Source organism: Chiloscyllium punctatum, chromosome 39 (assembly GCF_047496795.1).
Source record: "Chiloscyllium punctatum isolate Juve2018m chromosome 39, sChiPun1.3, whole genome shotgun sequence".
NCBI lineage: Eukaryota > Metazoa > Chordata > Chondrichthyes > Orectolobiformes > Hemiscylliidae > Chiloscyllium > Chiloscyllium punctatum.
This window is the reverse complement of record NC_092777.1, coordinates 38563078-38575283: the sequence shown is the minus strand read 5'-3', so window position 1 is coordinate 38575283 and position 12206 is coordinate 38563078. Positions and strand designations below refer to the sequence as shown.

Below are 12206 nucleotides of genomic sequence, written 5' to 3'. Positions count from 1 at the left end.
ATGAAATTACGGCACATCTGGATAAATAGTAACAGGATAGGACAGAGTCAGCATGGATTTATGAAGGGGAAATCATGCTTGACTAATCTTCTTGAATTTTTTGAGGATGTAACTCTGAAGATGGACGAGGGAGATCCAGTAGATGTGGTGTACCTGGACTTTCAGAAAGCTTTTGATAAAGTCCCACACAAGAGGTTAGTGAGTAAAATTAGGGCGCACGGGATTGGGGGCAAAGTACTAGATTGGATAGAGAATTGGTTGGCTAATAGGAAACAAAGGGTAGTGATTAACAGCTCCATTTCGGAATGGCAGGCAGTGACCAGTGGGGTACCGCAGGGATCTGTGCTGGGACCGCAGCTTTTTACAATATATGTAAATGATATAGAAGATGGTATCAGCAATAACATTAGCAAATTTGCTGATGACACAAAGCTAGGTGGTAGGGTGAAATGTGTGAGGATGTTAGGAGATTACAGGGTGACCTGGACAAGTTAGGTGAGTGGGCAGATGCATGGCAGATGCAGTTTAATGTGGATAAATGTCTGGTTATCCACTTTGGTGGCAAGAACAGGAAGGCAGATTACTACCTCAATGGTATCAAATTAGGTAAAGGGGCTGTTCAGAGAGATCTGGGTGTTCTTGTCCACCAGTCAATGAAGGCAAGCATACAGGTACAGCAGGTCGTGAAGGCGGCAAATAGCATGCTGGCCTTCATAACAAGAGGGATTGAGTATAGAAGCAAAGAGGTGCTTCTGCAGCTGTACAGGGCCCTGGTGAGACCACACCTGGAGTACTGTGTACAGTTCTGGTCTCCAAATTTGAGGAAAGACATTCTGGCTATTGAGGGAGTGCAGCGTAGGTTCACGAGGTCAATTCCTGGAATGGCAGGATTGCCTTACACGGAAAGACTGAAGCGACTGGGCTTGTATACCCTTGAGTTTAGAAGACTGAGAGGGGATCTGATTGAAACGTATAGGATTATGAAAGGACTGGACACTCTGGCAGGAGGGAACATGTTTCCGCTGATGGGGGAGTGCCGAACCAGAGGACACAGCTTAAAAATACGGGGTAGACCATTTAGGACAGAGATGAGGAGAAACTACTTCACCCAGAGAGTGGTGGCTTTGGGGAATGCTCTGCCCCAGAGGGCAGTGGAGGCCCAGTCTCTGGATTCATTTAAGAAAGAATTGGATAGAGCTCTTAAAAAAGATAGTGGAGTCAAGGGGTATGGAGAGAAGGCTGGAACAGGATACTGATTAGGAATGATCAGCCATGATCATATTGAATGGCGGTGCAGGCTCGAAGGGCAGAATGGCCTACTCCTGCATCTATTGACTATTGTCTAACCTCAACATTTCAGCAAAGTAGGTCAGTGGAGCCAGAGACCCAATATATTAAAAAAAAGGATTAAATTGATGCATTTGCCTCAAGACTAGTATTAAGTTTTAGCAGACAGCTGGAATAGACAATAATGCAGATGCAAGGAGGTAGCAAAGTGGGAGCTGAAATCACTGCTTGCCAGTGCACAGCCTCTAGATCATGGAAACCCACTGCTTTATGGCAACAAATGCCAACCAGGACAAAGTGTTGGAGAAACATTGGACCCACACAAGTGATATGCAGCCCCACTGTGGGCACTGGCACCCAACCAAGTCCCAGTTGGGTCAATCAGCTGCTGTGGAAATCCAGTGGAGTCCTATGGGGTAGGGGAGGTGGGTTGCTGGTGACTTTCCAGATTCAAACAAACAAATAGCCTCCTTTCAGTACACAAGGCCTGAGAGAAATGCATATGCTAGGGAAAAAAAATAATTAAAAATGATCTCCCCAACCTTGGAATTTAGCCTTGACCCTCTCAAGCAAGTCCCAAACTACCAGTTGCAGGTCTCAATAGCAATGCAGCTTGGTTAAGACAGTAACTATGTGAAAGTGAGAGAAAATAGATGTATGACCATGAGTGTTCACAGCTGCCTCAGCGACAGCATAAAGCAAGGTAGAACAGGAGAATAATTAAGGAACAATGCACAATTTCCATTGAGGGCAACAACTACAGAGCAAAAGCCTCATGCTGCAGAAATATTCAATGACGACCAAGACAGACTGGAAAACAAATCATTGAAATAGTGGACAATCTTACTAAAGAAAGGAGTAACTTGTTCATTTGAGCAACATGCCATTTAAACTGTTCAGATGTCCTAATAAAAAAAAGGAACAAAAGCAGCATATTACTGTCACTGTTCTATCCATTTGAGAACTGATGCATTTGGGGCAGTGATAGAGGGGCAAGTGATTAGCAAAAGAAATAGAATAGTTTATATTTGAAGTTATATTGAAACACTTACAACAAAGTGTGCTTTGCTATAGTTGAATAAGGCAGGAAATATAGAGTAAGACAATAATCAGATCTTATTGAATTTATTGAACAACAGAACAGGCCTGGGGCTGCAAGGTGAACACCTTGCTCTTAGCTTGTTAATACAAACTTGTTAAAATAACATTTCCTTGCATTACAAGTGAGCAAACAATTTCATTTTTTTGGAATCAAGCCACAAGGATCAGTTTTGGGTCCACTATTCAACAATTATGCTCATATGCAAGCCATTTATAGAGGTATAGTTATTAAGTTGGCAGAGGACACCAAAATTGGAGGTGTAATGGACAGCTAAGAAGGTTACCTCAGATTACAACAGGATGTGGCAGATAAGAGTTTCATTCAGATAAATGCAAGATGCTGCATTTTGGAAAAGCAAATCTTAGCAGGACTTATACACTTAATGCTAAGGTCCCAGTGAGTGTTGCTGAACAAAAGACCTGGAGTGCAGGTTCTTAGCTCTTTGAAAGTGGAGTCGCAGATAGATAGAATAGTGAAGGCAGTGTTTGGTATATTCTAACCAGAGGAAAACACAGTGCAGAGTTGAGAGGTCATGTTGTGGCTGTACAGGACATTGGTTAGGCCACTTTTGGCATGTTGCTAGGGCTGTGACATGACAGACACAACACAGACACTTCCCTGGGGTGGGGGAATCCAGAACTAGAGGGCATAGGTTTAGGGCGAGAGGGGAAAGATAGAAGACCACAGGAATGAGTTTCCAGAGGAAGTGGAGGAGGCTGGTACAATTGCAACACTTAAGAGGCATTTGGTTAGGTATATGAATAGGAAGGGTTTGGAGGGATATGGGCCAGGTGGGACTAGATTGGGTTGGGATATCTGGTCGGCATGGACGAGTTGGACAGAAGGGTCTGTTTCTATGCTATACATCTCTGACTATGACTCTCGATGCAACAGATTTGCAAGTCCAAGCTAAAGCAAAATGGAATGGCTGAAGTGTAGAATTGCTAATGTAAATTTAAAAGTGAAAAATTCTTTTATGGGAAGAGCAAGCCATTTTAAAATTAAGACTCAAGCCTCAATTAAGGTATCAAATTTGCTTTAAGTACACTAATGTTTAAATAAAAAATAATGTTTAAATAAAAAAAAAATCAATTGGACTTTTTTAAAAAAAGTAACCCTGTTTTGGTATACAGCAGTGATCAGATTAAACAACCAGCACATCAGTAGAATAAAGTGATCCTTTCCGTAAAGTAATTAGAAACTTGAACCACCCAAAATAATAAGCAAGCTATACAGAGACTTCCTTCAGATCTTCTGAAGGAATAAACAGCATGTTCCCGAAACAGATTTGTTTATTCCAAGCTAAGTTTTCATATTTAGAGTTCATTAATCTGGAATATTTTTAAGTACTGTTCCTCAGTGTTTAAATAATTTAACATGAGGTTGTTCCAAATTCTGCCAACTGTATTAAAAACCTTTAGCCTTTCAACAGAAGTACCCTTAAGTAACATGCAAGCCCACTAGACCAAACAAAAATTGTTCAGATTGTACAAACAGCCAATGCAAGTACACATATGCAGAGCACAATTAGTTAGCAGACATGATTTAACAGCATTTAAAGTAAATATTTAACAATTAAGTTATTTCTGATTAGGACTGGCTTATCCATTCACTTAATGTAAGGGAATAATCTGGCAAAGTGGACATTTTCAAATAATAAACAAGGCTGTGAATATCAAAATTTGATGGATGCAGCTTCTTAAGGATTCAACAGGTTGAGTATTTGCAGAAAATCTGGAAAAGATTTCAAGATTGGAAGTTAGCATTTAGAGATTATGGCACCGAAACAGACCCTTTGGTCAACTCATCCATACCAACCAGACATCCCAATCTGACCTAGTTGCATGCCACCATTTAGTCCATACCTGTCTAAACCTTTCCTCTTCATATACCCGTCTAGATTTTTTAAAAAAAAAAGTGTTCTTGTACCCACCTCCACTTCTTCCTGAATGCTTGTGCCATTCAAACACCACCCTGTGTGAAAACGTTAACCCTCTGGTCCCTTTTAAAAGTCTCTCATCTCACTTTAAAAACTTATGCCTTCCATTTTTGGACTCCCAGGAGACACTTGATGCAACACTAAATTAAAATCCACCTGCCATTCTTCAGCCCATCTGATCAAGGTCCTTTGTACAGAGATAATCTTGATGGTCCAGCATATCACCTATTTTGGGGGCTTTGTCTGCAAGCTTATTAACTGTATCTCCTATATTCACATCCAAGTTTATACAAATGAAAAGCAGTGGACCCAACACTGATCACAGACCTGTCTGAAAAGCAACACTCCACCACTATGGTGCCTCCCTCCTGCAAGTCAATTTTCTATCCAAACGTCAGCCAGCCCCCCAGATCCTACACCTATCCTTAACTGGTCTGTGCAGAACCTTTGAAATCCAAATAACGTCCTCTACTTGGCCTTCAAATTTTCTTTGACACCTATTCAAAAAACCCAAGTTAGCAAAACACTTTCCTCACACCAAGCCATGTTGACGTGCAAATTGTGTCCCTCAAAATCCCCTCTAACTTACCCACCTGACCCAAGACTCACTGGGTCTTTGGCTCTCCAGATTTTCCTTAGCCTTTAAATACTGGCAACATACCCAGTTTTCTGGTACCTTACACATGGCTGACAATGATACAAATATCTCAGCAAGGGACCCTGCAATCTCTTCCCTAGCTACCTACAAGATTCAAACAATTAATGATTTAGAACTGGATCAGGTTTGATCCTTCAAAACATTCCACATCTCCATCCGTATGTCAGCTGTGGGTGCAGGTCTCCAGGTGCCCCTCGACATTACTCCTCCTGAATGGAGTAGTCATGCCACAAATTCTCTAACATGGAACTAAAATTAACATACAGAAACCATCTGAAGATCTTAAACATAGGGTCAAGTCAGCATACTAAAAACATCACCTTTCAAAAGGTGAAAAACTAGGACAATCTCAGTTTGCTTGCAATTTCCAGCAGTGAAACTTTAAGCCATTACTCAGCCCTTGACACCCATTACTTCATGATTTCTTAAGTGGTCAAGTTCTCAAGTGACATAACTTTATTTCAATGCTATATGGTTCAATGAATTGTGCTGCAATTTTGGGAGCACTGACATTACATTACACCACACCAGCAATATATGGATTACTAGATTCTGAAAAAAGGGCTATTGTGCTGAGTTTTAGTCAAAAGACTTAAAAAACGATTTACAAATGATGGTGAATGCCATGAATTTGGACTTGAACCTCTTCAGTCATCTTTCTAAAATGGCACGACTGCTGTACTGTCAGTGTCAGGGCAGTGGTAGAGAAGGGAAAAAAAAAAATCAATGTCGCATAGCCTATGAACAACTAATCTATTCACCAACTTAAACAATGGAGGCTTTTTCAGAGATATGAACAAGCAAGCTTGGAGTGTATTTTTCTGCCACTACATCTGTCCAAGAGAACAGAAAATGTTCTTTCAATGGTACCTCACTTCACTTGGTCAAATAAACTACATCACATGATGTCAAGTTCTCCATACTATTTGGAAAATTGTAAATGTTGCTTAACATTTCACTTTACACCTGCCGCTATTAAACAATAGTGCATTGTGCTAGTTGCCAAAATAGTGTGCATTGAAAATATCAGAACAATACATTTAAAACTATTTACATAAGAATTTTACAAATTCCTGAATACTAATTGTGGTTTCTGGTTGTTAATCTGCCCAACTATTCTCTGAACAATCTGAATTACTTGCCATTTAGCTTGACTGTCAACATCACTAAAGTTGAGGTAAATTATTAGATTAGATTAGATTACTTACAGTGTGGAAACAGACCCTTCGGCCCAACAAGTCCACACCGCCCCGCCGAAGCGTAACCCACCCATACCCCTACATCGACATCTACCCCTACCTAACATTACGGGCAATTTAGCTTAGCCAATTAACCTGACCGGCACATTTTTTGGAGTGTGGGAGGAAACCGGAGCACCCGGAGGAAACCCACGCAGACACGGGGAGAACGTGCAAACTCCACAGTCAGTCGCCTGAGGCGGGAATTGAACCCGGGTCTCCGGCGCTGTGAGGCAGCAGTGCTAACCACTGTGCCACCATGCCGCCCACGTGCCGCATAGAAGCAAAGTCAAAAATATACATGGTGGGGGGGGCAGGTGGAAGCTCATTGCAGAACCTCAAAATCTATACTCCACACCAAGGGTTTATATCAGAATAGCCTTCAAGTTACGCAGATCTTGTGGGCAGTGGAGGCACAACTGCAAGTTGCATTGACCATTTCGGTGGTGGGACTCAAGGTTGTACTGCCAGCACCTTCCACACTCCCAAAATGAAAATAAAAAAAAAAAACTCATAACATGTCAGAATCTGAAATGGACATGTTTAATACCAGGTTGGTCCACACAGTGTCAGTAAAACTAACAAGGGCTGGGCACTTAAATGCAGCCAGGGCAAGGAAATGGAAGGCATTTACTTTAACTCTATAGTTGCTATACCACAAGAGTTTTAGATTGTCAAATTCTAGTAATAATAAGAACCAATATTTATCACTTCACATTAGCTTGCGTTAGTCAATACATTAAACCAATAACCTAAGTAGGTAGCTCACTCGTCCATGAAAGCAATTGGATCTGTTAAAGGAAGAGATCATGCTGTTAGATACGTAATGAAAAGAGAGGACAAATTTGTAACTAAATTTAAATCAAACAGCAAGTCAAAATCATAGATAAGGGGAGGCTCATTGAAGTGGATAACAAATTAGTTTGTGGAAAGGTATAATTGCCAGATCACTGATACAAATTTTCCAAAAGGGACATTCAAGCAAACAATGACAGATCTCTTCACTTGCAAGGGGTTGACTGGTGACCTTTTGGAAGTTTATAAAATCAGGAGGGGTATTGATTGGGTTAATGGCAGGCATCTTTTCCATATGGTGGGGGAATATTTAGGATGGGGGAGTTGGGGGGGGGGGGGTAAGTTTTAAAAGAAAAGAAAGGCATAAAAGCAATTTGTTTCTAAAAAAAAAGTGGTTTGCGTGTGGTATAAACTTCCTGAGGAAAATGGTGGATGTGCGTTCAAGTACACACTGTTTAAAATACATTTGGATATACAAGTGAATAGGAAAGGTTTGGAGGGATATCAACCAGGAGCAGGCAGGTGGGACTAATTTAGTTTGGGATTATGTTCAGCATGGACTGGTTAGACCAAAAGGCTGTTTCCACGTTGAGTGTGTTAAAGAATTGACAAAAGATCTTTCCTAAAAAACCTACAGAAGTATTTAAAGCTCATCTCCAGATTTTCCAAAAGGATTGCTTGAGGTACTGTTGATACTTTAGTAGTGGTAGGGATCAAAGATAACAATGAATGGGAGTTGGGTCAATGTGGAAAGCATTAGGAAGGAAGGGTAGGAACAGAATGTGTCATTTAAGACAGGTGGTCATGGAGTGAGGCAAGTTAAGAAAGCCTCAAAAAGTCAGACATTTAAACACTGTTCAATTCGTAGAGAGCATTGAATTTAGGAGCAGCTAGCTCTGAAATACCTTGCAAATTAAAAAAAAAAAATCAGCACAATAGCAGATTAAACTCATCTAAAAATTTGTTTCCATCTACAAAACCCATAGACAGAAACTTTATTAATCATAGATTCTTACATAAAACCCTGAAAAGGTTTAACTACCTGCACAAAGCATTGAATGCAACTATTGTGGAACGAAATCAACAAAGCACCTAAAATTGAGTAATGTAGAATGAGTGTACACCAAATCAAATAAAAGCATTAAGCAGTGTTGTTTGGTCCTGGTCAACAAGACAGTCTTACAAATAAGCAAGTGCACATCCTTGGTGGACTTAAGGAACAGATTCATGTTAACTGACAAATTTACGTTCTTTCTAGCACCTGAATATTTGTCTCTTACACTAAATAGCAAAAAAAAAGTGCAAAAAAAAATCACTGTCACCCAAGGCTCTGCATTACTAAGATCCTTGTGTTTGGTTACCACACTTCAACATGCTCACAGAAGTATTGTTTCTTGTATGATTCACAGGTAAGAAACAGAAAATAAGTAGAACTTGGGCTTCCAAAACCTGACATCAGAGCTTGCTTTATTCCAACAGTGGGCATAATTTTTGTACTTCCATAAGTTCCCAAATCTATTCAGCACAAATTTGGTACATTCAATGTTGGTTATGAAAACACTGCTAGATTACCAATAATAAACTGAAAATTGAGATAGATAATGTGAAACAGAGTTGAAGAACAAGAGATTTGCAAATCAAAAGCAGAATTGGTAAAGTACAGACTAAGAAAACAAGTGCTCTTCTGGCTTCATTAATTTGTGATCCGTTTCTTTATACTTTTCCCTTTCTCTTGTAAAATAAAATCTGCAGTTCCATTAACTACATCCTAAAACAACTCTATGATAAACATGGGAAGTAATTGGCAATGTGTATTAGCCTTCAGAGATATGGGTTTCCTTCAGCTTTGCACTTTAGGAAGCGCTAGTGTTTGTACTATTAAAAAACCTGAACATCAATTATAGAAAAAGCTACTCCCTGCTGCATTCAGTTCTTGTTAAACTCTTCTCCATCGAAGAAACAACTGAAGCAGTTTGGGACAATCAATGCAGCATGCAGATGATTAAAACAAGTGTTTCACATCTGGATTCCCAGAATGAAACTGAAGATTTCTAATAAAATCAACTTTTAGAAAACAATTTTTATAGTTACCTTTTTAACTCAATTGTAATACTAAAGACATGAGATAGGACCTAAAGTTGATTGAAGTCTAGTAGGGAAGACTGTGGAGCAGTAAGAGTTTCTGGAGGTAATTCAGGAGGCACAGTATGTTTTCTTTGGGGTGAATTTAAGGAAATGAGACAAATTATAGCTGACAAGAGAAGTCAGAGACAATACAAAAGCATACCACATGAAGCTGGAGGACTGGGGAGCTTTTAAACACCAGGGGATAACTGAAGAGCAAAAACTGGCAGGTGGAGGAAGGTGAAATTTGAGAGAGTTAACAATAAACGATTCTAAGTTTTTTTTGAAAAGCAGTAAATTAAAAGGAGCAGTAAGTGGAAGTTGGACTACTGGAAAGAGACTGGAGTAGTCATGAGAAACAAAAATATAATAAGTGGTGGAGGAATGACTAGGTATTTTACACTACTTTTCACAGCTGAAGGCACCAGCAGCATACCAATACTTCAAAAGAAAAAAAAGGTCAGGGGGCAGAGTTAAGTACAATGGTCATTATTTTTTTCAGCGGTGCTAATACTTCTCCTTTGTAAAGTCAGAAGACAGGTAAATCACCCTGACCAGAAAGGCTACACCCCAGGGTTCTGAAGGAGAGGGCAGAGGAGATTGTCAAGGCTTTGATAGTAGCAATGTATCAGAAATCACTGGAATCAGATGGTCCAAGAGGACTGGAAATAGCACACGTAACAGCCTTGTTTCAAAGAAGTGGAGGCAGGCAGAAGGTAATTATAGGCTGATTTGCCAGACTTGTTGGTAAAATTAGAGTGTCCCTTAAGGGATGACAGGACTTGGAAGTGCATGTTAAAACAGGACTGCATCAGTACAGCGTCAAGTCATGCCTGGCAAATCTGAGAGAATGCTTTGAGGCAGTAACAAGTTAGACTAAGGAGACCCAGTGGATGTGATCGGTTTGGGTTTTCAGAAGGCCTTAAATATTCAACTTGAAGACTTCACATGTAAATCCCAAGCTGAGGTTACATTATATTCACAAGCTATTAAGGCCAGACAAAAATGTCCCAGAAAAGTCCTTACCATAAACTGAGAATTTTTAGCTGTCACCAAGGTGTGCAAAACTAGCCTGTTATGAACAAACTTAAACATTAGTTTCACAAAGTACTGAGGTGTATCGAAAGATTTCCTGACCAAAAAAAAAAAGGGAGAAAGGCTGATAACAGTCCTTAGGAGGATTATCAAAAAAAAAAAAGTGGTTGGGGAGGAGTTGGACAGATCAAAAAAAAGCCAAATGCAACTTAAAAATCCAAGTGGAGTTCAAAATTTGAGATTTGGTGAACATACCGTTGTTCTTCCTCCAACTCTTCTCTTGTCTGTGTTTTTCCATAGCTACTGCCTCGAATCTTGCCTGGACGGTACTCATCAACTAGATCATCTAAATAAAAAAAGAGCAATAATACAAACTATATCAGTCACATACAAAGTAAACTTCACTAGATATTTGTTTTGTGGCTCATCAAGCAAGATGGGAGATAGGATTACAAACACCACTGAAAACTGGAAGGAAAACAAAACAAAAAAAAGGGAGAATTGATAAACGTAAATTCAGATTCCTCTGACAAAAGGAAAAATTGGGACTGCTTGACCAAGTCAACCACATACTAGAGCATCTGACATTAAGTGCATAAACAAAATAAATCTTGTGCTGCGAGTACTGAACATTTAAAGTATTTAGTCGTGACATTAGTCACAGTTGTTCAAAGCATTCAGAACAGTCGTGCTAGCATTAATTTCACCAAGACATGATTGGCCATCATAATGAAACTGTAGTTACTATATCACTTCAGAAGTTAGTTCTAAGCGCAAAATTAGGCCATTTGGCCCATTGAGTCTGCGCTGCCATTTGATGGTTGATATACTCAATCCCATTTTCCTGCCTTCTCCCCACAATCCTTCAACCCATTACCAATTAAAAATCCATTTAACTCAAATTTACTCACTGTTCCAGCATCCACCACATTTTGGGTAGTGAATGCCAGCTTCATAACTCTTCAGAAGTAGCACTTAACTATTTAACTTTGCTATCCCTTATCCTAAGACTATGACCTCTTGTCCAAGAATGCCCCACAAGAGGAAGCATCTGCTCCACATCTGTTTTATCCACACCTTTCATCTCCCCTCATTCTAAACTCCAGAGTGTCAGCCTAAACCGTCCATATCTCTTGATGAGAAACCACTCAGCTCTGGGATCAAACCTCGTGAACCACCTCTGAACTCCCTCCAATACCACTACATCTTTCCTCAAATAAGGGTATAAAACTTATGTATATTACTCCAGGTGCAGTTTCACCATTACCTTGTTTAGTTATAAAAGTATGGTTACCTTGATATTTTCTTTTAGCTGAAGCGTGAGCATTTGCTTTGTCTACTGTACCTGCAAGTGAGAGTTTCAACTCATGAACTCATGGATCTCTTTACTACAGCACCCCTAAGTCACCTTCCAATTTTTAGCCCAAATGCTTGACCTCCCATTTATCCACATTAAACTCCGCCAAATTTTGGCCAACTCCCCTAACCTAAATCTATTTGTAAAAGTTTATTTCCTCATTGCAATTCACGATCCCACTTATTTTTGTTGCACCTGCAAATTTTGTGATAGAGCATTCATCCCTGTATCAAAGTCAATAATTAAGCTGTAAATAGCTGGGGTCCAAGGACAGAACCCTGTGGCACACCACTAGTTACATCTTACCATCCAGAACAAGAACCATATATCTCAACTGTCCGAGTCAGCCAGTCACCTGTCCAAACTAATAATTATCCCTAATCACATGATCCAACCTTGTGACTTAACTTTGTACAGCATCTAAAAGGCCTTCTGGAACTGCAGATATATTACATCTACAAGATTCCATTATCTACTTTGCTCGTTACATCTTCAAAAGAACTCTAGCAAGTTAGTCAAACACTTTGCCCTTCAAAACCATGCTGATGAATGGATAGCATTTTTTCACTTTCCAAGTGTCCCGAGACTGCTTCCTTGGTAAATCAATTCTAACACTTTCCCAATCATGTTAAACTAACTGGTCTGTAAATTTCCACATTTTGCCTCCCTCC

At 39.8% G+C, this 12206-nt stretch overlaps 1 protein-coding gene across 4 annotated transcripts in view; it reads right to left on the bottom strand.

Annotated features, from left to right (window-relative positions):
- The window catches only part of LOC140463966 (uncharacterized), a 113278-nt gene that overhangs the window by 20764 nt on the left and 80308 nt on the right, over positions 1-12206 (bottom strand). For all 4 annotated transcript variants that reach the window (XM_072558478.1, XM_072558480.1, XM_072558479.1 and 1 more), the window contains exon 3: positions 10434-10524. In XM_072558478.1, coding sequence (XP_072414579.1) covers positions 10434-10524 — 91 coding nt within the window. The remainder of the gene's footprint in view (positions 1-10433; positions 10525-12206) is intronic.